The sequence below is a fragment of the Ornithorhynchus anatinus genome, chromosome 16 (genome assembly GCF_004115215.2).
Source record: "Ornithorhynchus anatinus isolate Pmale09 chromosome 16, mOrnAna1.pri.v4, whole genome shotgun sequence".
In the NCBI taxonomy this organism is placed as follows: Eukaryota; Metazoa; Chordata; class Mammalia; order Monotremata; family Ornithorhynchidae; genus Ornithorhynchus; species Ornithorhynchus anatinus.
Window position 1 is genome coordinate 35,822,736 of NC_041743.1, and position 27,883 is coordinate 35,850,618.

Genomic DNA, 27,883 nt, shown 5'->3' on the forward strand with positions numbered 1-27,883 from the left:
CAGGTTATTTCTAACACCAAAGGGACAAAAACAAACGATATTTTGGATCTCTATTTAGATTATCAATGGTGTATTTTACAAACCCCTTCTCATCACTGCAACACCACTGTCTCTCAAAAAACCCTACTTCGTTTTGCAGATTTTTGCTCGAAATGGTCTTTGGTAGTGGGAAGGAAACCCATATAAAATTGTCATCATTTGATATGCAAATGTTCCTTGCTTCTTTTTGCTACTTTAATTACTATATAGGCGGTCGGTTCATAACTGCTACTGTCCCGAACTCTGACTTCCATCACTATTGTGCGAGACTGGTTAAAGGATCTGGAGAGTTCCTGGTAAACTCAATAACATAGCCTACCACCTTGTAGTTAGTAGTACTCTGTTGAGCAAATATTTTAAAGTGAAAATGCTAAAATGAGCTGCTGCCTAGCATCCAAGCTGTATGTATTTGGTGCAACATAGGAAATTTGGACCTTTAACCCTGATATGCTAAAATTTCTTTTGGACACTTAGAAGATGGGAACAGGCACTCGATCCTAGGTGAAAAGCAACCATCCAATATCTTTTGCATATGTGATGATGTAACAGCAAATTGCTGTCATTGTTTAATACCTGTCCTCCCACAATATGAATCTCCATCTCTGAAGGCTTATCACCTCAAGTTTAATACGTCTGGAACTGGACTTGTCAACCTCTCTAAACCCAACCTCTTTGAACTTTCCCATCACTTGAAAATATCGCTATCCTCTCCCACTCTGCTCACTAACTTGCAGTCATCCTTAACTCCTCTCTCTTTGATGCCCACTCCCCATCTGTCACCAACTTCTGCCAATCTTTCCTCCATAATAATTCACAGATCTGACCGTTACTATTGCGTGTCATTAGCCTAACTGAAGTTCTCGTCGCCGCAAGCTTAGGCTACTGCTTCAGCCTCCATGCAGGCGGTCGGTGGTGGGGCAGAGAGGAACCATTAGAAGTGTGGTTGGGAGTAGCGGGTGAAAGGAATCAACCTAAATGTTGGAAAAATTTAGAGGGGAGCCCATTATAAGGAGTTTTTGCTTGATACAGAGGGATATGAGTAGCCATTGGAGGATTTTGAAGAGTGGAGAGTTTTGGACCTGACAACCTTTTAGAAAGATAATCCGTCCCGTGGCCGGCTATACTTGTGGTTTGAGTACTGGATTTGGGTATTTTTCATTTTTGTTTTAAAGTTATGCCTAAGTTTTTGAGGGTTTAAAGCTGAGCAGAGAAGGTATTTGATTAGATCACAACAACTCATTTAATTGAACACAGCATTTGCATGAAGGAGCTACATTTGCATATAGATATCTGGAAGTAAAAGACCTGCATAGTATTCACTGGCCTACATCCCCACCTCCAGTTTTTCTTTAAGTACCTAGAGTAAATGCTGCAAGAAGCTATGGGCTACAGTTAAAAAATTAAATCCCCAAATTTCAATTTGAAGACTTCTGAAAATCCACAAGGGTACAGTGAAAAAGTTCAGTTATTAAAAAATCAAAAGGCTGTATATTAAAGTGATGGTGAGAGAGTATAATAGTTACTAGTGGTGGTAGAATTGATTTGGCTTTCTCTGCAAAAGCCTGATGACTCAACCACTTGTGTTCAAGTGTCTCAGAAAGCTGACAAACCGCCTCAGTTTAATAGTAGCAGTAACTATCTTATCTGCTACAGATTCCAACCACCTCCTCCTCCTCCTCCCTTCAACGCATGCATCTCCTCACCTTTTCTTTCTGCAGTAAGCATACACTCTTTTTGGGGAAAACAAAGCTGTCACGCAAGGTACAAATTGGAGAAATTAAATATATATATGCACACACAATGGTCCTCAAGATAATATGGTTTTCAAAGGCTATGGAGCAGAGAGCTCTGCAACATTTTCCCAAAGATATGCTGTATGCATCATTATCAAATTATCATGCTTTCTCGGATAGGTGCCTGAACCATGAACCATCAATCAGAGATACTGTTACTTGTGAAGAGGGCCTCGCCCCAATTCACCGTGTTACCAATTTATCCCAGTCAAGCCACAAAAGTGGGTAGATATGTGTTCAATTTTTTTTTTAACATGGGTACTTTCTGAGGAGAGGCCGTGCTGATCAGATTATCTTTTATGCGTGTCTGTAAAGTTGGCCACTAACATTTCGGCTTCCCATAAGGTTGTGACGGACAGTGGCAAGAAAGTGACGAAGCTGCAAACGTGAAATGTGACAGGTGGAGTCCTCAGCAACTGGTCACTGGCATAAATTTGGGATGATGGCATATGGCTCCACCCGAGCTCAAAGCAACTGCTACAGCCAGGGATATGGCATTCTGACCCAGTAATGAGGCCATTTGGGAGCCCGCTCTCCTTTGGGTCTTGCTTACAAGTCTTTCTGGGACAATACTATAAAAGGGGCATCCACATGAATTTCCATTTTATCCACAAACCCAAGAACTATTTGTCTGTTCAACCATTACCTCTGACTTACAATTAATTTAGTTGTCAGTCCTGGATTGGGAGCCATTTTAGCTTGAAAGGAGACATTTCCCTGTCCCTAAATTCGTGTTGGCTTTTATTAACAACCTTATACTCTGTTACCCCAGCTCCATACTTTATGAGGATGGAATGTCAAGGTCCCTTGGGAAGTTTCAAGTCAGTCCTACTCTTCTTAAACCTAAGGGGTGTAGGCAAATGCAAATTCCATGAGTTGCAACTATCCAAATCCATAATGAAGGAATCATTGAAATGAAATGATTTCAAGACTATTGAGAATGCATCCGGATCATACCCAGTAGGACCCTCTTGCTTAGTGACAGATGAAGGTTTCCCATCCAGAACTAACAGATCCTCCTCTTCCGTCAGAGCCAAAAATTGAATCGTCACTTCTTAGATGCTGTATTTTACCCATTATGGCCACGACTTCTAGTTATTGGAAATATAAGGCTTTGGGTGAGAAACTAATGGGAAAGATGGTAAATGTCAGACGTGCAGAAAATGGAATGGTTGTCAATAGAGATAAACATCAGGTTTCTCTGTAGGGTCAGGTTCATCTTTTATGGTTCATTCTATTAATATTTTAACAGCTTCTACTAAATATGATTACATACCAGGTGAACTCATAAGTATGTCAGATCTGATTAGGCTTACTTTAAAAGAGCAAAATGCTCTATTTCTCAGCAACAATTTTGTTAGAGAGTCTGAGGAGCAAGTGTTACTAGATGGAAAATGCACACTGATCCTCTGAGAAATTCCTATTCATGCGACTAAAATAGTAAGACAAAAGATGATCCTACTTTTTAAAAATCCACCCCTTCCAAACCAACACAACTAAATTTATATATGTATGTCATTTAAAAATAAGGTCAGCATGTGAACAAAACATATTTTCCCTATGCACTTCCTTCGACCAGGCTTTATAAAAGACTCCTAAAACTGAAAACGGTCCAATAATTTAGATTCTCTTCTGATTCCTTCTATAATCAAGGGGCTGGGATAGAATCTGAAATGGTTTTGTTTCAGAGCTGGGATCCTTCTTCTCCTATTTGGCTGTCTCACCTAACTTTATAGCATTTAGGGTGATAGGTTCTTTTGTTCTAAACCAAGATACTCACAGCGGTTTAATTTTCAGCTGCATTATTATAGCTACTAACTGCTTGCACCTCTAAGGCTGATAAACCCACTGATCTAGACAGTGCCACCTTAACAGGATTTTTGGATGGGTCCTAGTGAAGGGGAGAAAAAAAAAAGGACATAATGTTTAATTATAAGAAATGATTGAAATAGGCACAGACATACCCCGGGTGCCTCTGCAGAGTAGCAAGCTCTAAACTTGTTATCGTTAATGGTTTAAATTTCACTGTGCTAATCATTTCAGGACACAAGCCTTTCTTGATAATCTAATGAATTATTCCAACATCCTTCAGCAAAAAAAATCCTCCATGACAGCACTAATTACAAGACGTTTTCCCAGTGCTTATGTAAAATATGACAGAGCAGCAGCTTAGGGAATTGCAGAAAACTGCTTCTAATTTCCACTGAGAAACTGACAAACACCTCTCTTTCATCTCTCCCAGCTCTCAAGTAAGATTTAACTTTCTCATTTAGTTAATTACCGAGTGAGGATCATCATTCCCCCGGATCGGAGCGGCGCAGAGCCTTTATCGTGTTAACTTGTGAACTTGATCGATGGCTGCTGCTAAAACTTAATAACTTCACCCCCTGGCAAATTGTAAGATAAATATAATAGGAGAAACTCTGACAGTAAAAACCTGCCAGAAATGAGCGCTGTGTTTATGTTTCTTTGCAGGCAGGAAAAAAAACAAAAAAAACCCCACCAAAAAAAAAAAAAACCACCCCAAAACAACCGACAGCTTATTACTGGGTGCGTGTTACTTATATTTAAAAGACTCCAGGCAGTTAACTTTCTGCGTACTGTTCAAACTTTGCTCTCAAGATGAAAAACTGGATTAAAGCCCCACAAAGGCAGGCCTGGGATGGAAGTGGCAGAAAGAAACAGCAGGTAGGTAGCTGAAATGATTCCATCATGGCTGGATGTGAATCCCTAAAATTGCTTCAAATTTAGCGGATAAGATACCCAGGCAGGCATAAAAATTAAGCTATAAAAACCCTGCAAAAACAAGACTCTGGAACTTTTGAGGCACCTTCAAGAGCTATCTCTAGAGCCAAAGCAGAATTTAGCAGCACTAAAATGTTTCCAATGTCCACAGTTCCATGCCTGAAGAATTCAATTAACTGCAGAATTCCTGGATCCCTGGCTTTTCAAAATCCCCACGGCTAGAAAATCATTCACTGCCTACACCGTTTAACATTTTCAGTGCATGAGGACATTCAACATGGTGCGAAGTGTGGAAAAAAAATATAAGGTACTCCAGAATGTTCCTTACAGAGAGCCCTGCTTCATTTTCCCTACACAAACCGGCTATGTGAGATGACTGAATTCTGAAATCATTTATTTGCTGGCTATGCTTAAAAGTGGAAGTTCAGAATTTAATTGAGAACGGGAGTGGTTTGATGACCCAGTGCCCACGCACTGCCCCCAAACTCCTAAGCAGGAATGGATTCGTGTTTTATCAAACTCCCATATTCCCCAGAGAAGGAGAGGTAGAGTCACGGCCACAGAGAAAGCAAGTTCAACTTCAACAGTAAGTAAAGAATAGTATAATAGGAATAATAGTATGGGCTTAGTATTTACCAAGCACTGTGCTAAACACAGGGTACAAAATAATCGGATTGGACACAATCTCGGTCCCACGTAGTGCTTGTAGTCGAGATAATGGATGAGGAAACACAGGCGCAGAAGGCTTGAGTTGCCCAAGGTCGCAGCAGCCTAGTGGCGGAGCTGGGATTAGGACCTGGGTCCCCTGATTCCCAGGCCCTTGCTCTTTCTACTAGGCTATCCTGCCTCAAGTTGTGCAACAATGACCCTGTAACTGAACAAGGAGGCAAAGCAGCCTTGCATATGGGTAGAATAATTTACTAGCCAGTCTCCCTCAGCAGCTCAGAGTATTCATGAAAAATGAAAATGTGGGGTCTAGAGGTGTACCAGAAGGGGTATCTTCGATGAGGTTGGTGAGTAAAGGGGCTAACTAGGCGTTAGACAAAAGCAGGTAAGGTTAGAACAATTCAAAGATAATGGTGGCATTTGAAGGCTATGTGGCAGAAACCAGCAGGCCACCATTTTGACCACTAGAGAAATGGGGAAAGGGCACCAAGCTATCACACCTAGACTTTCGCATGAGTCAGGCCTGCACCAAAGGCTTTAGGCATATACTATGAGTGATTTATTTACATTAATGTCCATCTCTCCCTCCAGACTGTATGTAAGCTTACTGTAGGCAGTACAACTCTTGTCTGTAGTCTCCCAAGTGTTTAGTGCAATGCTCTGCTCATACATAATAAATACATTGACCACTCCCTCCCCCATATTCACTGGCCTGAGGAAAGGATTTGTTTGGCTTTTTTTCTTAATTTCTTCATTAAATTCTTCATTTTGAGAGAGCATTCCCAGTTAACTGACAGAGTGATAAAACAGTGGTCCGCAGTCTCCACTGAAGGCATGAAGGAAAATGATTCTGCAAGAAAGGATGTAGGACTCAGGCTTCTTGCCACAAAGGATGAGAAATAACCTATATGGACACAACTGTAGTATAGAGCACCCCCATCCAGAGATAGCTCTGGTAAAATGTGATCCTGGATCACTGCCAGCATGTATATTCCAGCAGCCTTTGTTCTTGTGCCACTCACTTGTCAATCATGAGTCACACTGGGACTTCAGAGGCATACAAGATGGCAGACAAGTCAGCATACTGAGAGCCAAAGCACTTTATCTTGTGACTGCCAAATGAATGTCACCTTTCAGTCACAACAGGTCTAAATTCAGCCTGGGTCAGGCTCCAGGTTACTTGCTGATGGAAATAATTGTTTAAGAATGACTGATGTCCTCCTGTTAAATTCTCTGTCCATGTCATCAAACTCATTACAGCTGTCAAAATTAACACCCCTTGAGAAAGTCTGAGAAACAAAAGCCAAAAAGGGGACTCATTTTGGAGGGCAGTCTTACAGTAGAATGAAATGCCAAAGGAACTATCGTGAAGCTAAAGGTGGTGGTATCTTTAAAAGCATCCTCAATTCATTTTAAATATTAATACACTCAGTTTTGTCATCTACAAACATGGATTTCTGGATGCAGTGCTAAGCTGTGTTGGAAAAAACAGGTGTGAACATGGCAAGTGGCATACCGGCCATGGAGTACTAAAACCCAAGTATTCCTTCTGCGAGAATACATCCCCCAAGTTATAGGGAAATAGGGTGGACTCTTTCCATGTTCCAGAAGCTGGCAAAGGATATTTACTCGAGTAGACTTAACTCAAGAAGGAACAAGAGTCAATATCACTAGGCAATGGAAAAAAAAGGCTCAAGGAAAGAATCTTAGTTTACTTGCTACAAAAGGACTGGCAGTAATGTTTGCTGGACAAGCAGTTTCTCTCCCACACTGCTAAACAATAAACATCAACAGGGAGCGGAGATGAAAAACTATTTTCTTAAACCCCTACTTAATGTTTCAGGCAGGCTAATAAAGTTTAATTGTCTGGAATCTGGTTGCTCTTTCTGCAAGTTCTTCTGATAGAGGTTGCTCATCTGGTTGTTAACTGATGCTAATATTACTAAAATAAAATTTCTCTGATGGAGAAAGTTTAAACTAAGAGTTTTCTTCACCTCCCTCCAGATCCTCCCTTGATTTAGGATTATAAAGTTTGATTTGACTATAAATAACCAAGACTGATGAAACCCTTGGATGCTGGCAGGCAAAGAGGATGGTCAGAGACCACACCACTTCCTTCCGTTAATATATATATATATTGAAGGGCTGTAAATTGAGTTCCCAAGCATCTTTCTCAAAATAGCAAATCAGAGAAACCTTGCCAAATTTGAAAAGAATTCAAATAAGCTTATATCTTTTCACCGTCATTGTACTTTTAGGATTTCCTTAGCATGCCAAAAAAAAGCAGCAATTGTTTGCAGATCTTAGCATAAAAAGCTTTTACGAAGCCCAGCACAAGTCTGGATTGGAAAAACCAGAAAATTGAATGGCAGTGCAAGCAACTTTTTAAGAGAGGCAACTTTTTCCAAATGCTTGTTAATGCATGTTAAAGCCAGCAGAAAATAATATGTCAAGAGGCAGGCATGCAAACCTCTCTTAGCTGTATTGAAGTAAATGACTTGTGACTTCTGGAAGTCTTGGTTATCTGCAGGTAAAACTTTAATAACCCTCTGAGCATCAAGGGACTGAAACCATCTCTCTGGAATTCTTGGGTAATTGTTTTCTTAATTTATCCTGGAAAGGCTTAGTTCCGATGCAGCATCTGTTTTTCAGCAGAGGTGATCAAAATAACTAGTTCCAATTCACAGAATGAGTTTAACTGGGACTAAAACCAAAGAAACACTTGGAACTAACCATTAGTCCTCTTTGCATTTCTAGGGTGAGAGATGAACATTTTCCCTTTTGACTGCAATCAAGCCCCAAGGTAATTTTTGGGTTAAAAGGTGGGGAATCTCCTTGGCTTTGGAAAACTGGATAAATCAGGTTTGAACTGATAAGGTAGGCTCATCTGAGTTTTTCGTATAACAAACTATGACTACAATGAAAGTGAGGCAGTGCTGGAATAAAGCACCTGTTAAACCTCAATGGGATCTGATCCTTTGAATAACAGTAATAATGATAATAATAACAGTTCCAGCTACAGGCACTTATAAAATGCTTTTCATGCTGTCTTCCTTATGAAAACTTGAAAAATATTAGCATCTGGATGTGTCTTTCCCTTAACCATAGACGGTATGGAGTTCAGAGTGTTCCAAATACTCATTCATCCTAGGGCCCAACTGGATGGGTATCACCTTCATGAATGCAAAAACAAACTATTTCACATCTCCATACCAATTTTCCTTCAAAATACTCCAAGACTTTCATCTTCCTTTTAGAAGGTTTATTAAAACAAACCACGGTGGAGTTGGAAGATGGAGATGGAGTTCATTAGAATATGCCACACACAATATCTTAGCAAGAGTCTGATTTAACGACGCTGAAAAACAGCACAACAATACTATTGGGCAGTCTTTCTGAAGTTCCAAGAAATATTTTCCTCTCATTTCCCAACTAATTGGAGGGCTAGGGAGAGGTGAAGGATGAGATTACCAGATTGGGCACATGATCCTCAGAGTTGACTCTCTGGTTTCCTTTTCATGTATCTGGAAAGCTAACTTCCCAAGGGTCACAGAGAGCATTTTACTTCCCTCCAAATTTTTTGCAGCATTTTAGCAATCAGCAAAGAGGGAGCAAAGGCAGAGACCAGACTGCAATTCCAGCTGCCATCAGCACCCCTTTCTCTCAAAAATTGGCAGAAAATCCCTACTACCTTGTAATTCTGTCTGAGGGTTATTTACATTTTCCCCACATGAGCATCATTTTTATAGGGATTCGTCAGGCAGAAAAGAGATTTTTAACTGAGAAAGGAAGGTGTGTTCTGAATGGCCCAAAAGTAACTTTTAAAATGCAACAGAATGAGATATTGCGATGGTAATGATTAAAAATACATCCGGGGTGGGGAAGAGATGAGGTACCTCGTTGAAATGCCTTGGCTGCTTTGTTTAGAAAAGGGAATGGCACCCCTCCCTACAGATCATGTTGTTGCTTGATGCAGGAAATGATTTGGGGTAAGGCATCTTCTTATTTGTACCCTTTCTACCTCACTTGGGTGTGGTTTGCTTAAGAGCAGGAGCAGCTGCAAATCCCTCACTTAATACATCCCAGCAAATGGGGTTCCAAATGGCAGCTAATCTTTCTTCCCAACATAGCTTGGCTCTCCTGAAGAGGAGAAACAGTAGGAATAAAGAATAATTATTATTATTACTGTGGTATTTGTTAAGTACTTAATAATAATAATAATAATGTTGGTATTTGTTAAGCGCTTACTATGTGCAGAGCACTGTTCTAAGCGCTGGGGTAGATACAAAGGTAACTGGATTAGCCAATGCTCCTGTCCCACATGGGGCTCACAATCAATGAGGTAATGGAGGCACAAAGAAGCGAAGTGAGTGGCTCAAGGTCATGCAGCAGACAAGTGGCGGAGCCAGAATTAGAACCCAGGTCCTTCGGACTTCCAGGCCTGTGCTCTATCAACTAGGCCACATTGACCCTCAAACATCAGGAGTCCTAGAACCAGAGTTATTCAGGAGGATGCTGGGAGGTATTCCTGGAGGAGGAAATGCGATTGTGCACTAATCCTCCTTCTTGTGCCCTATCTGCTCCTTCGTTGACTTCTCCTGTCCATTTGGCCTTAGTCACTCTCTGTAGTTCTTGATGGGTGGGTGGGTGCGGGCCGGGGGAAGAGGAGTGAATGTGCTATTAAAGAAAATCAAATGTTATAAATTTTGCATTTGGTAGGCTTTCCATAGTCACTATCCCCCCAAAACTCAAATGGACAAATATCCCTGCCTCTGGCACTCTCCTTTCTTAGGCTCCAGACTCCTAATTACTTCCTTCTCACAGAAGGAAAACTCTACCTCTGCAGAACCAATCCATATTAGGGGGCAAAAGCTTGTTAGTCTGTCTTTTGCCAGAAAGGAAAAAAAAAGCATATAAGCAAATAAAACCACACTGGTATTTTTAAGGGCATCAAAATATTTAAATTTTTGCAGCAGTAGGCAAACCAAAGGTAATTGCTTCCTCATACTATTCCTCTGAACGAGGTTAGAGCTCCCTCTAGCACTTTAAATACAGAAACACCAAGCACCCTCACAAAGCCGACACAGTTTGGTGCTGCCCAGAGTTAACTGCAATATGGCCATTTTTATTTTTAATTTGCTTTAATTGTTACCATGATATGAATAATTAATAGGCCGCCTAAGCCAGTTTTGTAAAGTTCAAGGCAACTGAAAGACAAAAGAGAAACATCTTGTTCAAAAAGGGGCCGGGGGTGGGGAGAGTAAAAATGACTGTCACAAAACCTGATGGATTCAAAAATGTTTATCCAAGATGTCATTACATCATTCTCCTACTAGTAGTGCCTGCATTTACTTATGAGAATTTACGATTCTTCACCATTTATCTGCCTTGACAGCTGCACAATCAGGCACCGACTGTAGAGTGCGAAACCAAAATGGGTCAGTGTTAGAAGAACCTTGCTCTTTAGTGAGGGAGAATGGAAAGGTCTGGCTGGAAACACTTAACCTAGTTCCAGCCATTCTGCCAGAAGTATTTATAGGCATTAAATACCCCCCTGGACAATAGGAGAGCATTCAATTTGAAGACTGTGTTATTCGCAAATTCTCACCAACCATTTTTTCCATCAACACCTTATAACCAAGGGGAAGGACGGTACGACGGGTACATCTTTCCAACCTAAAGGTGTGAACCTCAAATGCCGTACTGGCTTTCGCCAACACCATGACCGCCCGTTTCAATCACAAACGCCACTTCTGCAGCCTCTCAACTGTAATCACTTTCAAGGTTACAGTAGTATTACCCTGAAACTGCAGTTCCAAATTCAAAAACATTGTGTTTTGCCTCGTTGAATGCTCCACCTGCTATTTTTGCAAAGAGATGCTGCATTCTGGCAGCCATCTTAAAGCCAATAAAGATAATACAGCAGCTAAAAAAAGAAAAAAATCCCTAAATCCTTGTCTCTCCTCCCTCTCCCCCCTACTCTAAAAAGGAAGGAAGCAATTAAATTTTATTAAAGACACCTTTATTTTAACAAATCTTTCAATATTACAACTCAAAAAGCTGAACTTTCTGCCACTTAAAAATGAGTGTTTAATATTTCTGGCATTTAGGGAGGCATAATATGAAAAAACAGACCATCCTGAAGTGTGATACCGTTAACCATAGCAAACTTTTTTCTGAACTCACTTATTGCATGTCACCCTTCATCAGACCAGGCTTGGACCCTAGTATTTTTTGGCTCAGACTTTCCTTTGCCATCCCCCCCTTGGATCCTTATTGTGGATCAGTAGATTCTCAAATATGCTGGCCCTTCGACACAATATTCAAATAGCCATAGTTAATACATACCACTGAAAACTTCATTTTTCTTGCTTTTTATTGATATCTGCAACCCAACACTATTCATCATTGTTTAGTTTTTTAAAATAGTAGCCACAAAAACACCGAGTAATCTTGACTAGGCTCTGCTGAAGATCCTAAACTGTATATTTGGTGGCTCTACGTTGTGCAGGTTGGGCCTCTATAAATACGAATGAATGAATAAAGCAATTACCACCAACTCATTTCCATGGCGACCCAGACTGAATTTTTGATTCAGTTTGCCAACACTAATTAATTAACCTTTCGAGATGCCCAGTCATGTTGTTTTTCCTATGACAGTATTCTATGAAGTACTTCCTTCTGAAACCCACCCAGCATCAGTCGGGAACTGTAAATCTTGATCTAGAATGGGGATGACAGATCTAAATTAACATGATAGAGGAGCAATTCAATTCTGTCTCTTGGTTCATACACTTCACTCAATTTTGTGAATTTCCAAGGCTTAAATAAACTGGCATTAATTAAGCAACAGTTTTATTACACCCAATCAAAGCCTTAAAAGAAAACCCTACAAGACAGCTCCTCCACAAAATTATGGCTCAATTAACAGTTTTACTTTTTGTAGTGGCTAATGAGAGATTTTTGATTTTTCTCTCTGAAGGGCAGGCTAAAATGGAACGTAATACAAGCACAAGAAAGGATCACCAACAGAAAAATGAGTTTTAGACTTTATATCAAGTGCACAATTGCACAAGAAACAATGACATGCATTACCGTGAGGTTCCCTTTTGATATCAGTGGAATTAAGTACTTCAACTGCTGTGAGACTCAAATACACATGATCCCCTGAGAGATGGCCACAGTCTGAGAAACAGGAATAGCTAGTGTATTCAAAACTATGTAATAATTCATTATAATTATTGTATTTGTTAAGCACTTACTATGTGTCAAGCACTGGAGTAGATACAAGTTAATGAGGTCAGACAATCTCACATGGGACTCACAGTCTAAGTAGGAGGGAGAACAGGTATCGAATCCCCATTTTACAGATGGGGAAACTGAGGCACAGAGAAGTTAAGTGACTTGCTCAAGGTCACACAGCAGGGAAGTGACAAAGCTAGGATTAGAACTCAGGTCCTCTGACTCCCAGGCCTGTGCTTTTCACTAGTCCATGCTGCTCTTCAAAACTCGTTTCACTCCCATGGGGGAAATGAACCCCAGTCTCCCATGATACAGGTGGGGATACTTACCACCACACTAATGACCCACAAAGATAGCGAAGATGGTTACATTTGTACTTAATCTTGTTTGAAGCAACATAACCTGAAATCTCATTGTGATGGAAGCTATGAATAGGTCCTCTTTGGAACTTATTCCTCCATCCCCCCCCATCCCACCCCCACTCCCAGATTGGAGACTGTGGGCCTTAATTTAGGTCTCACAGGAGTAGAGAGGTTTACTAGGTCAAGAAAACATCAGTGTAAAACTAGGGGTCAGTAGCATAGTCTCTACCATATAACCTAATATAAGGAAGACCATATTATCCCAAAGAAGGCTAATATCCAGAAATACGGTCATACTCAATTCTCCAAATTGTCTCTGAAAAATATTTACATATTTCACCTTGAAAGAAAGATTGCCCTTCCTCAAATCTAACCTACTGAAAATCAGATACGAAACCACACAGCCAATGTTGTCTTTGTTTCTTTTTTTAATCTTTTATAATCAAAATGCAAAGTACTAAGGAGATGCAAGCAAATGAGAACTATCAAAAAGAATTACTAATTTCTAGCCTCCTATTAATTAATAGAGAACTCTATTTTAAAACTCTATCCCCAGAGCACTGCTCAATCCCTGGGAAAAAAAAAATCATAAAGCATCGAAAGGAAAAAAGTTACCATGGGAACAAATCCTCCTCTCAAACCAATAAAACTTAAAGAACAAAGATGACACTGTTGCAATCCTACCAAAACTAAGAGAAAACAAGATCTTAATCCACTGAATTTCTAGATTCTCTCCCTAATCCACAAAACAAGGAAAAATAAACACGAATTGCAAATAAATCCCACACAGATGTAAATAAAGGCACTCTTTAGGTTGCCTATTAATCCACAAGTGGCATATTCATCTTATTTACAGTATTATACCCCCTGCCAAGATATTCCATTATAGAGTCACGCTACAGACTCCATAGTTAACAGTGTAGGAGCCATTTTCCCCTAAATCCTGATTTTTTTTAAAAAAAAACTTCTTTTAGCTTGCTCCCTTCATATCTCCCCAAGTACAAATCTTTTCAAGCTTAAATTAATCCTACCCAGTGATCTCTGTAGGCTTCTTGTGTTAGAAAAGAAATAAGCAGGAAAAGAAATAGGAAAGCTATATTTGCTATAAAAATCGGTATAAGGTGCATTTAATTTAATTTATGTTCACTCTCCCAGTGCTTTTGGAAAAGCTCAGATATGTCCTAGTCCTCTTGCACATTACACGTCAATAAATGCCCAGTAAAGAAATTAAGATGATATTAACTTTAAAATTCCTTAATCATATTAAAGGCTTTGTTCTTTCTACTAGAGATTATCGAAGGGAGCTTAAATATGCTAGCTAGCATTTATGCACCTTTCACTTATCAAAATAAATTGATGGATCTGCATTTCCACGATGACCACCTGCCTTTCCTCCCACCTCATTGCTGGCATGGGTGGAAGAGGAATCGGAAAGGGGAGATGTTGCACAAGGCTGCCACTGACATGCTTATGCTGAGCTCTCTCTCAGCCCCTCCAACCACTTAGAACCAAGTGTCCTTAATGCTCAAATCCTTGAAAATAACTGAGGCTAACAAGACACAGATTGTGACTTTACATTCCTCTGGCCATGCTAATCAAATTTAACCTGCAGCTAGTTTTAAAACTTTGAGGATTTTTTTTTTAATTGGAGAGGCTAAATTACCAAGATTAATTGGAAACTAATAATATTCCGATGTTTTCCAAGAATAGACATGTGATTGCAGTGTTAACTGCCACAAATAAAAGGAGGAGGTATTTAATCCCACAAATGTCACTGTTGATCTTAATTTATACCAAATCCATGGTTTTGATAAGGTATGGATTTTTCAGGTTTAAAAAGCTGTAGAATTTGGGGAGGGGATGGATAATGATTAGGGTTTTTCCAGGAGGCATAAAATCTGGACTTAAACTTCTAAAGTTTCAGATTTCATTTCAGCTTTTATTTTTATGACTCACAACATCTGTTTGGCCAGTATTTCTTTGGCACTATTAATCCTTGCCCCAGTTTGCAAATGACACAAAAGCAATACTAAGGCCATCTTGCTTAAGTTCGTATCTCACACTCAAACATCGATCCAAATAAACTTAGTAGTGTCCAAATCTTGGTTTGGAAGTGAGAACTCTATTCTGCAGCAAGAAAAATTATAGTCACCCAAGAGATAAATCTGATCGGGGATTCCAGTTACCCAGGAAAATTTTAGGCTCTGATCAGAATGGAAGAAAGGGAAAAATCCCCAGAAGAAAATAAGAAAAGGAAACATTAAAACGACCAATTTCTTCATAGAATATATTCCAAAATATATACTGCCCCTTCACAAGTCACCATTCATTCATTAAATTGATATTACTCCTACTTGGAAAATTTAGATTAGAACAATAAATCAATTTAAATCCATTTTGATGATGAAAGTGTTAAGAAGCCTCCCATCCCCTCAGAAAAAAATTTCAGGGCATTTCTGGATTTATACCCTCATTTTAAACAATTGATTTTAGGTGTACAAGTTGGATTAAAAATCCTGCATCCCTATGTCCAAGCCACCACCTTGAACTACTTGTCATGTATTAAGCACCCAATATTTAATAAATATTAAACACTGACTGCTCCACCAAAATTGAGATGAAGCTGGGCAGATGGCAACCCAGAACACGAGGACATTTATGAATTCTACATACAGTGTAGGATTTGAGAAACGTGGTCTGGCTCTGTATACCTCTTTAAGTTACTTAGTCACACTACAGAAGCATAATATTTAAGGGTGAAGGGAAGAAGATTGAATTGCTTTTGTTGTGTGCCAATGTAGGAAACGAAGAGGAAATCATAAGCCCTACCTAGCTGCGAGGGAGCAAGTGGTGGGATGGGGAGAGAGGAGGGCTGGGAGGATGAAGAGGTACTTGGGACTATCTTTGAGGAATTAAAAGCATACGATGCCCCCGACTACTTCTTTCGGAGAAACAGGGAGAATGAGAACCTTCCATTTGGAAAGTGGGAAGTGTGGTGAGCTGGAGGAGTAATTTTCATTTAATAATGATGGCACTTTTAAGCACTTACTCTGTGCCAGGCACTGTACTAAGTGCTGCGGTAGACACAGGATAATCAGGTTGGACATAGCCCCATGTGGACGGGGACTTGTGGTCTAAATAGGAGGGAGCAGGATTTAACTCCCATTTTACAGACGAGGAAATAGAGGCATAGAGAAGTTCCGTGACTTACCCAAGGTCACACAGCAGACAAGCAGTGGATCAGGATTAGAACCCAGGTCCTCCGATTTCCAGGCCTATGCTCTTTCCACTGGGCCACAATGCCTCATTTCACCAAGGATTGCGGCACTTCAAAACTAAAGATCAATCGGAATATATGGGCTGGGTGATTGATTAACTCTCCAGAGAGACCTGCCATGCTGGGCCAGACTGGAAGGCCAGCTAAGGAAATTAAAAGTTTGGTGAGAGCTTTGTGAAATTTTCAGGATGCCCTCTTGGATGACAATTCCCTGGAGGTTCCCTCCTGCAGGGGAGCCCTCTTCTGAAGGGGCCCTGAGGTGACTTAGCAACTGAAGGTGTATAAGGAAGAAATGTGTCCCTTATACTGTTGTACTGTTCTCTCCCAAACGCTTAGTACAGTGGTCTACACTATGTGCTCAATAAATACGACTGACTGCCTGAGATATCTGGGGATATGGAGCAAATGGCTTGTTGGACATGTTTCTCTGAGGCAGGCTGACCTACCAAGTGCCAAATAAAAAAAAGTTGCTCCTCAGATACGCCTTTTAACAGTGATCCTGAGAAGCCAGTTTCCCTGGGAAAGACCCATAACAATAGAAGAAAATACTGGCAGGCTAACTGATTCAAGTGGAACTCCAACATCATCTCTGGAAGAAAAATAGCACCACTTTGTGCTTGTGAGAATTATCACTAACACAAGTCACTAGAATCAGAAGCTTCTTTACTCAATGATCTGAAATCACTGCCCCCAAGAATAAAACTTTACATGTACTGAATTTGATCTCCTGGGTAGTGAAAGGTTCAAAGTGGGGGGTTTCAAGTATCACCAGCTTTGAAAGGGATCTGTTTACACACCCATGACCTGGAATGTATTTATTGGTGAGAGCACAGATGCATGAGCTCCTCATGAACCAGGAACTGGTGCTGTAGAAAGGGGTTTATCCCTACCCCATCACCCCAAACACATGTGGAAGTTGAAAAAGCAGGAAAATGGGCCTTGAGGAATGAAGTCTGTAATCCAGAAATAGGTCTGAAAAAAAGGCATAAATGAAAATAATGACAAGCACCTTGTATTCTATATCTACTTCCCATTTCCTAAATAGTGCAAAGTGCTTTAAAAATAATTTAGAGGGGGCACACTCGTGCAAGGGATCAATTTGTGATTCCATGAAGATTTTAGATTGTGCACAAGAGTTTAAGGAACTTCATCTCCCACATAATACATACTGTAAAACAAACAGCACAATGGGCAATGACCCCTTTGGAGGACCACAGTGAAATGCCCTGGATTTCTGAAACTAACTGGGATAAGACCCCACCTTCATGGATTTGGACATAAAAATCTACAGCGTACTAGAGTCGGGTGGCTGAAGAGAAATGTGGGTTACAGTAGGTGCTCAATAAATACTATTGATTCTTCTCGCATGTAAATATGTATGTAAGTTGTAACTATCCAGTTCAAAGATGACTGCCAACAGTTTGAGTCCAAGAGTGTCTGTTGCCTACTTGCACACTGTACCCATGAAAACACAATAATCGTCCTCTTCTGGCCCATTGCCAGTCAGGTGAGCAACGCTCAGTCGCCAGTGATTAAGAGGACTTTTATCATCAGCAAGACTTGGGCTTGAATATTTAGTTGTGGGCAGGGAACGTGTCTACACACTCTGTTATGTTAGACTCGCCCGAGTGCTTAGTACAGTGCTCTGCACCTGGTAAGCACTCAATAAATACAATTGATTGATTAGGCAATAATGATGATGGTTTGCACTGAGCCATCTCTCACCCACTCCCTCTGTGCTCAGCAACGCACATTATGAGATGGCTATAAAGGGAGAACAGGTGTGAGGTCACAAAAGAGCGTGGCTTAGTGGAAAGAGCACGGGCTTGGGAATCAAAGGATGTGGATTCTAATCCTGACTTGCCCATTTGTCTGTTGTGTAGCCTTGGGAAATCCACTTAACTTCTCTGTGCCTCAGTTATCTTACCTGTAAAATGGGGATTAAGACTGTGAGCCCCAAGTGACAAAACCTGATTACCCTGTATCTACCCTACGGCTTAGAACAATGCTTGGCACATAGGAAGCGCTTAACAAATACCATTATTATTATTATTATTGTTATTAAAACAGAATGTCTTTGAGACCTCCGCAGTACCATACACCACTGTACCCTCTCCTGGATTTCATAAACCATCTTTTAGTTGGATATGGAGGAAGACTTCGTTAAGGTTGGGGTGGGTATTTTCCACCTCCTTGTAAAAATCAGAGGAAAAGCAAAAAACAGAAAACAACAGGAGCAGCAACAAAACAACAAAAATGCTACAGATGTCCTCCATGTATATCTAATCTAGATAGCAAGTGCTGCAGCCGAACTCCATTTCCTCCTGTCTTTCACATCAGAGACAAGAGATTGCCTTCCCATTCTCTAAGACTACTCTCAAGATTCCCCTCTGCCTTTTCTTCTTCAGGTTAAGCAATCCCAATTCCATTAACCTTTCCCCCATAACTTCTATTTTCAAAATGTATGCTGCAAAACCTGGAACCATCTTCAGATATATCATTCTAATGATGAATTAATTGAGGAAAGTGTCTGCCCCCCCAGGACTGGCAACAGGCCCCCAGTAGAGAACATCCACCCTGCTTACACACACCCCCAACAGCCCTGCTCACAAATAACCATTTCCACTGCAAAGACCCCTCAGACGTAAAGATAAATTCACAAATGGCTTCCCTCTTGTAGTTGTCTTCTGGAGATGTGTTAATTCACCCATTTACGTAACTTGGACTAGTATACTTTGGTGGCTTTGCCTTGGACAGCTACTCAGAACTCAAAGTTTAGAGTAAAAGGCATTAAATATTTTGAGAGGAAACAAGGTATTCATCCTCACCCAAGTGTATTCCTTTTGGCTGCCCTCAATGGCAATTCTAGATATGCAAATAATTTTTGGCTTGGAAGACCTAAAAGTCTATTTGTTTTTGACCATTTCAAAATTGGACCCCTTTTAAAAACAGATGACATTTTCTCCTGAACACAAATATTCCATATGCATAAACATAAAAAACCACGTAACGTATCTAAAAACCTTATACAACCTGCCACTAAACACTCAAAAAGGGAAAAGCCACTGGAACCATTTTCAAAGGAAAAGTAAAAATAGTGGAATGTCATAATAAACCCAATTAAGGAGGGTGAATAGCTAAAATACTCTGTATTTTCAATTCCTAAATTCCAATCAATTTTCAACAACTCAAAGCCAGAGAGCAGCAGTGGCCGAACCTGGGACATTTTAAAGACTGCAGGAAATGAACAGCAAGAAAGGTTCGGTGGGAAGAGGAGATACAACAGGCAGGTCTTTGTCGGAGTTTAATTGATCTCCCTTCATCTGGTTAGAAGTGGAACAAAACTTTAAATCTAGTAAAATGCAGGAATCAAAACCTTCCAAAACGACCCCGGAGAGAAGGAGGTATTGTTTATAGCTCATTAGCATCAGCCATGTTTGTGATATTAACTTGGAAGGCAGACAGTGCTTCTTAAAGTCCGTAAACAGATTTCGAATGAAGAAGCACTGTTTGAATACAGGGAGCATGGATGGGGGTAATTTAAAACCCATGGATATCCCCCCCGCCCCCTTTCCCTTTTCAGAAATTGTGCCTGGCATTGTGCAGCTGCGCCGCTGTCTTCATCACTCCCTCCATCTCCAGTCTTGCTAATTAAAAGGTTGATCACAGAACAATGCTCTTCTCATTAATTTCAGTGTTCCGATTGGGCAGGATCCCCGCTTACCCCACCTGATCTTTTCACACTGCTGAAGTTAATGTGACAGGAGCCTGAAGATGGATTACCTGCTGCCATATTGCCCATCGCCTCCAATCAGGAGCTATCTGTGTAAACTGATTGTTCTAATTTGCTCTCATTATTTTTACAATATCAGGAGAAAATAACGCACACAGCTCACTGTCAGAGCCATGAAAATCAGCCATTAGTTAAACCCAGACACTGAGTGGCTTTATTAGGGGCACTGCAGTTTATTGATGTAGCTCGTGTTAAACAAGACGGCATTTGCTTCAATCGAAGGAAATGTTTATGCTGAGAGAAAATATTTATTGTAATAATACTCCAAACAACAATGGGATTTTTGAAGTGCCCTGCTCTTCTCTCAAGAGCTTGGTTTCTGGCACGGTTTAACTGCAATGGAGGACAGGGTTAAGCACCATAAAGTACATTGTATGTCGTGTGCATAAGAGCTGAAGAGGAAAAAAAAAAAATCTGTCGATTCACTCAAATTTTTGTGTATTCTTTCCTCCTGCTCCTCCCATAAAGAATAAACCCTTTTCTGCTACAACAAAAGCTAATCAATAAATGTAGGCGGTTTTCTTTAGCAGTGTACTACTAAACAGTTTTTCAAAAGGGGATGTTATGGATAAAGGAACCAAAATGGTCTCTGCAATATCCACTCAAGCATTTCTTTACACTAGGAAATTCTCCATTTTCATATAAAGTTTTGGACAAGGAGGAATCTACTGCAGTCCTGTTGCTACCGGATTCCGGAAAATGAGAAAACTGGAATTTGAAGTATGTGGTATGTGGTAGCAAAAACCAGGCTAACAAGCTACAAACTGGGTTTAAATGCTCCTGCCCCGGCAAGTCACTTAACCCGGAAGAGAGAATACAGAGGGCAGGTTTTGCATTTCCATTGCTACTCAACTTCATGGAATCCGTTCTTTCTAAAGAGAAAAGATCACCAGAAAAAAAAAACAAACCATATACATTTTCAAGCGGAAAAGGACAAGCTAAACTTTGCAGTGGAAAAAAATGAATTAAGCTTGCAATTTCTTTCTAAGCTTGCTGGACTTAGGACCGTTTTCCTTCTAGACATCAAGACGTAGTGTAATGTTAAAACAAATAAAGGGAAATGAGAACAACGTGGGGGATTGAAGGGGGGGAAGCCTTTGCAAACTGGGAAGAGTGTCCTTTAGAAACGGGCTGCTTTAATATAGCATTTCAAGGGTTGTTTTCCTCAACTTGACATGGAGGAAGACTGCGTTCCTCCCATTTCTACCCCGGCCCCGTGTGCCTCAAAGAATTTACATGGCAAATTTCTACATCTATTTTGTCTCTAACAGATTTAGCTTCCAATTTGCTTTCGAGAAGATTCTCGGGTAATATGCAGGTGAGGGTGCCCTTTTAACAACCACTTTTCTTATTCCTAAGAAGCGTGTGCCATGCTTTTCTCCTTCAAATTCCTGCACTAAAAGACTGCACCATACTGCACTCCGCAAAACGTGCTGATGGCGCCAATTACAAGCCCCCAGCCGAATGCTCCAGCCCCCACCATTCGGGCAGATTTATGCGGGCTCTTGCCGACGTTATTACAAGTCAGAGTTTATTGGGAAATTGTTACATTATGCGGAGTGTCTAACAAATTGCTTATGCTGCTATAATTGGATTACAACAGCCGCTTGCTCCCACCGGTAAGATTAGGCAAGTAGGACTCCTGCCGATCTCTGAGCGTTAGCAGTAATTTTATTTGCCTTGCCTCTCTCTTTCCTAACAACATGCCTCTCTCCCTGCCAGCTGTCTGCTGAAAAGGCACAGGCTTGTTCCTTGGCCCTAACAATGCAATTACAGCCCCGCAGATCGCACTGTTTGTGCATTAAGTACAGAGCCAAAACGAGGCGAATTGATCGTTTGACTTTTGGAGGAGCCATGTGATCTCTCCGTGCGGGTGATCCGGCATGCATCAGTGGGCAATGCTGCAGTAAATTCTTGATGAAGAACTTTCGTGTTTCATCCCTTTCTCTCCCCACCCTCTGCCCCTGTCAAGTCAACAGGCCCCATCCCTGGATAATCTAGATCCATCCGCAAGACAAACTCAATTTTCTTAGCTCCCTGGCTGGATTTAAATCTGAACTGGTTTTTAGCATCTTGAGGCGCCTCAGTCAGATATTTCAGCAGCTCCCTAGCGCCAAACTGCATGGTTATCTAAACAGGTTCATAAAGAGTTCACGGGAACAGTGCAGTTCGAAAGAATCAAAGAAAACTTGATTTTGTCATATAAAACCACCTTAAAAAGCCTTTCGGTTTTAACTCCGTTCATATTCATAAGGACCGAGATCAACACTGACACCATGGTATCCTTTCTTCTGCAGATTCTCTCAGCTGGAAGAACAGCGGAGATGCTGGAGGGACAAGTATCAATAGAACAGGACCTCAGGCTCAGAAACGACCAGCTTAATCCTTACGTCGGGCAAAATTTTAAACATTTTTGGTTGACAGCTTTCAACTTCACTTCCCTACTTGGAAAAAAAAAAAAAGATGTAATAATGAGCTCCAGATTATACGTGGCTACCTTGATCCAAGGGCACATGTAAAATGCCCTCTAGGGTAGGGCCCGGTCTTATATTTTAACACTACCTGTGATCTGAATTCTCTATCCATTCCTGCAATTTCAGGGGTAGAAACAGGGCTTCTGATGGCAAGACCACCTCTGTGGCAGGTGGCATTTGTGGCCTCGAGTTGCTCACTTGCATCCCAAACATATGCTAAAGAATGGATAAAATGACTCATTCCACTGATCCCAGCATCCTTTATTTACACACACATGCAATCCAATCAAAGCACAGCACTTATGTACGTATCTATAAATTCTATATTATAAATTATTTATATTGATGTCTGCCTCCCCCTCCAGACTGTAAACTCGCTGTCTACAAACTCTGCTGTACTGTACTCTCCCAAGCGCTTAGTACAGTATTCTGCACATAAGTGCTCAATAAGTACCACTGACGATGTTGATGAAGGAAGAGTCCTGGAATTGTGCCAGCTCAATTTATATGCCTCAGTCCCACTCCTAGCAACTTCTATCTTTAAAATGAGCTTATATTAACTTACATCACATACATACAAATGTGAAACTCCAAAAATCCATCAATGGTCAGAGCACTCAAAACTTTGAAATTAAACTCAAAATGATTCGCTTAAGTCTTACTGCATTACTGACACAACATACCATTTAAACCTATTGGAAAAGGTGGCTGTGCGAAGAAGGCACCATCTGATATCCTACTTGTAGAACTGTAGATTAAAGAAGTCTGTTAACAAGTACTTTAAAACTCAAAAGAAACTCTGAACAGCTGAAATGCCTTATAAATAGCTCAGACCCAGAGGAAGTGCAAACGTCTGCATTGTGAATTGTAGATCTTAATTACCGACAATGGCTGGTACAGCAAGTAGCACGGAAAAAAAGTGAAACAGTTGCACTGTTCATGGTTGGCAATAATTCTTCAGGAAAATATTTACTATCAATCAGTTATGAGAAAAGGGACTCTGTGCTCGTAAAACAGCACGTTGCTTCTCATACCAGGACCATTTTGCTTCAGCATAATCTGAATTTAAACAGCTTGTTTCCTGCGGATATCATTTTGGAAATAAATAAAACAAGTCTTCTATCAAAATCTGGAGTGGAAAGGAACATCACATTTTTCTGTTTCACTCAATTGCAAACAGATTATTAGACCAAGAAAAAGTCAAACCACTGCTCAAGGTTTGTCTCAAACTCATAAAGAGGCAGAAAGCTCAGAATTGAAGCAAAATATCTAGGTAGCCATATGGCAACCAAACACAATCTAATTTCTTTGGGATTTTTAAAATGGAGACATAGTGACATACTCATAATTCAATTTTTTTTGCTTGATGTTTTGTTAAAACCTCTAAAGTACCTGCAGAGCTAACAAGAAATTAGTGGTTTCACTGTCCCCTTCGTTTTCTTTACCAGTTTAAAAAAAATCACGAAGTAGACACAATGTAATTATGGATTTTAAAGACTAATTTGACAGTCAATAATGACTGTCCATTTAAGACACAATAAATTCTGAGCTCATCATGTATCAAGCACAAGCCCCAGTAAAGGTTACCTTCATGAACTAAAGGGCTATAATCACTCAGAATAGAACAAAAACCAATCAAATAGAAAGAGCTTTCTTATACCCAAATTCTCCTGGTGGGTTAAATAAAGCTCTTGGGGACCTTTAACAATCTAGAATCAGACTGCCTTCAGATTCCCAATATCAAAGATTTATAAAGGACACTGTTACGCGTGTCAAAAGCTCTTGTGCAAGTCATTTTTCATAGTAACAGTATTTATTAAGTGCCTACTGTTTGCAAAGCACTGAATTAAGCACTGGGAAGGAAGTTAACAGTTGAGGTATAAAACCAACCCAGGACCCAAAGGAGCTCACAATTTAAGAACCTGGAGGAATTGGGGGAGGGGGATAGAAAATGGTGACTGACAGATACCGAAAGATGAAACAGAAATATAAAAGACAAATAGGATAGAAGTAGCAAATTTCAAGCTCCTCATGCTCACACCAGTATGGCAGAATTCATACCTGCAGCCATAGTGGTGGCCTAAAAGTTAAGAAGGCCACAACTCTCCATCTGCCTCAGTTTTCCTTCATAAAAGATGAGGAAAATGATTTTACTACCACTCTCCTGAAAGAAGTGTTATGAAAATAAGATATTTTTTGAAAAGCGCTCTATTTCCAGGGTCCATTTCTGACTCCTTGAACTACATCCTCGGGCCAGAAATGGGAACGAGGCAGCAATCACCTGTCTCAACCAAAAATACGCTTTCTGGATGTAGGTTCAGTCCCAAGTATTTCCCCTATGAAATAAACTGCTGATGCTGAATGGGAGGCAGGTGTTTACCTACACCTCACACAACACAATACTCAATTTTTCCATTAGATGTGAACTATGATTACTCACACCAAAGCTAATTCAGGTTACAAAAAAATTTTGAACCTCCAAACAAAATCGGGCAAGTGTCAGTCTGCAATAACCAAACATCATTGGGTCTGGTGTTGCCTCAACAACAATTAGTTCAGATGATCAGCTCTCAAATCTAATAATGATGACAATTGTGAAACCTAGATCTACTATGAGAATTCTACCTTGCTCTCAGATGGGTGTTCTATGCAACTCCTGCATACTGCACTTCAAACCTAACGCAAGGATTAAAGTATACAATGACAAGATTTGGGATTCTAGTTACTCTTGAGGCACCAAAGTTATTTGGATCAGAGCCCAGCTGAGCCGGACCAAATCATGTGTTGAAACCAATGGAAAAAGGATGCTACAGGACTAGCAGTATGAAAAAGAAAGCGTACGTAAACAAGGTGGGCACAAAAAGCATGTTCAAGAGAATATGGAGCATAATTTGGATCAATTAAGCACCAGAGCAGGAAGATACTGGGGAAACATCCATAGCAGACCCATCACAAGCAGCAAATGGAGGTGAGGTGAACTAAAACCGTTAAACTTACTGAATAAGGTCATGGATAAAACCAGAGTAAACAAAATAATCCAGCCAACCTTTGGCCCTGTCAACCTGCCTCAAAATAAATCTGGTCTATAAGCTTCTGCAGAGCAAGACGATAGGGAAGGAATACAATAATCCTATATGCGCTACCCTCTTCACTGAAATGGTCTTTGGGAGACCAAGGCAAGAACAAAAATGTTTCCAACTAAATATTTTAGTTTTCTAGGAATTGGTTGGGATACTTTAATCAAAAAAGGAAGACTTGCCGCTGAAGAAAATTGTATAATGAAAAAAAGCAATCTAAGCCAGAGTCACAAGCAAGAGTGACAGGTCTACATAAGACATGTTCATTATTTTTTTGCTGTAGGAAGGAGCCTATACTTATCCGGAGCAAAGAAGGAATCACATCAGTTGAGTTGGTGGCTGGTTAAAGCCAAGGAATCGGGGTAAAATTCTGATTTGCAGAAGAGAATCAAAATAGCTCTGAGGCAGAGTGACACTAAAATGGACACCGTGGCCAGAAAAGGATGGAGCAAGAGACAGAATGCTGAACAACATTGAGCAACCTTATTTTCTCACCCAAGAGAATATCAGGAATCACACCGTTTTATCACATGCCAAAAGTTTTCTAACCATTCACCACTAATGTAGTACACTGATGGGGAAGGAGGAGAGGGAAAATAAACAAAACACTCCACACACTCCACCCCACTAACATAACTATCTAGCTTGGAGAGCCTGGCATAAAAAAGTATGGAGTGAACAATAGGAACAGATGCTCTCTTGGCTGACTCTCAATAGAGCTCATTCAAATGATCACCCCGTCCTTGGATTTGAGCTCATGCTCAGTTTTTACCTTGTCTAGTCGGAAGTCACCCACTTATGATGAGAATACAGCAGTGTAAGAAACAAACCCAAAGCAAAAATCAAACCAGAATGATTTCAATAAGATATTTACCTTTAGGACTCCTATTTTGTTTTTATTATATCCCAGTTACAGAATATAATAATGATGGTATTTGTTAAGCGCTTACTGTATGCCAGACACTGTATTAAGTGCCGGGGGGATACAATCAAATCTGGTTGGACACAGTCCCTTGTCCCACATGGGGCTAAAAGTCTCAATCCCCATTTTATAGATGAGGGAACTGAGGCCCAGAGAAGTTAGGTGACTTGCCCAAGGTCACACAGCAGACAAGCCGCAGAGCTGGTATTAGAACCCATAACTTTTTTTAACTCCCATGCCCGTACTCTATCCACTACACCATGCTTGGGGCCTGGTATAGCTAAAGGAATTTTAGTTGCTCTTCTAGATTAAGAAATCCACTAACTCTGGAGACAGTAGAGAGTCCAAGACATCATCTCTGGTTCTAATAATAATGATAATAAATAATAATAGTAATAATAAAGTAACTGAGAGCCTGGATATAAAATACAGTGAATTAAAGTAGTTAAAATTAGGACTGGTGTAACAACAGATCCCTGAATGGCTATAAAGACAATAATTTTGCAAATACTTCCATATTAACAGTCAGATAAGCAAATAAAAGAACTAAAATGGTGCTCCAATTTCTATAAGTCTAGAAACGGAAACCATAACTTGACTGCTACTTAACACTGCAAAATCCAACTTGTTGGACAGTCAGACTACGTTAACATGAGTCCAGAGAACATAAGGAATGCCATAGCAGACCACACTGATGGTCCATCCAGTCAGGTATTCGATCACTAACAGTAGCAACAGTTTGATGGTTTCCCTTCTTGACATTAATCCTCATCAGGGTGAGGATGTTCTGCCTGTTCCCTCTGGAGCCTCAGATCTAGTAGATATAAAAGCTTCAGACTACTTTGGTTTGTAAAATCTGTTTGGGTTGACATATTAAAAAGACTTACATAACTGTATGCTTAAAATGCACTTACACGGAATATTCCCCAAGCATTTCCATTCAAATGAAACCCCAAACCTTCTTCCTCCTGAAATATCCAGAAATATAAGAATCCTAAATAGTTTGCGGACCCACATGACTGAATAGTTCAACTAGGATATTGAAAACTCTTATTAGGACAGACATTTTTTTTTAAGCTTGTCTCCGGAAATGGTAAGGACAGTCAACAACATATTCTAAATGGCTGCTCTAATAAAGAAAAAGAAGAATACTTAGTTCCAACTAAGCAACTGATGAAGCGTAGAATATGGGTTCCGAGTTTACCTTGTGTAGAAATAGATAGCTTTTATAAGGACCCTAGAGAGCAGGAGTATCCAAAAGCGTGCTAAGCAAGCAGTGAGCACCCTGGAAAATAACCAATGGAGATGCAGTCTAGTGTCTTATTAATGTCTGTCTCCCCGTCTTGACTGTAAAGCTCGTTATGGGCAGAGACCGTGTCTGCTAATTCTGTTGTACTGTCCTCTCCCAAGTGCTTAGTACAGTGCTCTGCCCTTTGTAAGCGCTCACTAAATATGATTGAGTCATTTAATGAGTAGGTCATTTTCAGCCTTTA

At 40.3% G+C, this 27,883-nt stretch overlaps 1 protein-coding gene across 13 annotated transcripts in view; it reads right to left on the reverse strand.

Moving 5' to 3' along the window:
• Positions 1 to 27,883, reverse strand: part of BTRC (beta-transducin repeat containing E3 ubiquitin protein ligase) — a 118,808-nt gene that overhangs the window by 33,819 nt on the left and 57,106 nt on the right. For 9 of the 13 annotated variants that reach the window (XM_029080543.2, XM_029080536.2, XM_029080535.2 and 6 more), the window contains one exon: positions 27,305 to 27,358. The exons of the other annotated variants lie outside the window; for them this stretch is intronic. In XM_029080543.2, the coding sequence (XP_028936376.1) occupies positions 27,305 to 27,358 (54 nt within the window). The remainder of the gene's footprint in view (positions 1 to 27,304; positions 27,359 to 27,883) is intronic. 13 annotated transcript variants of the gene reach the window in all.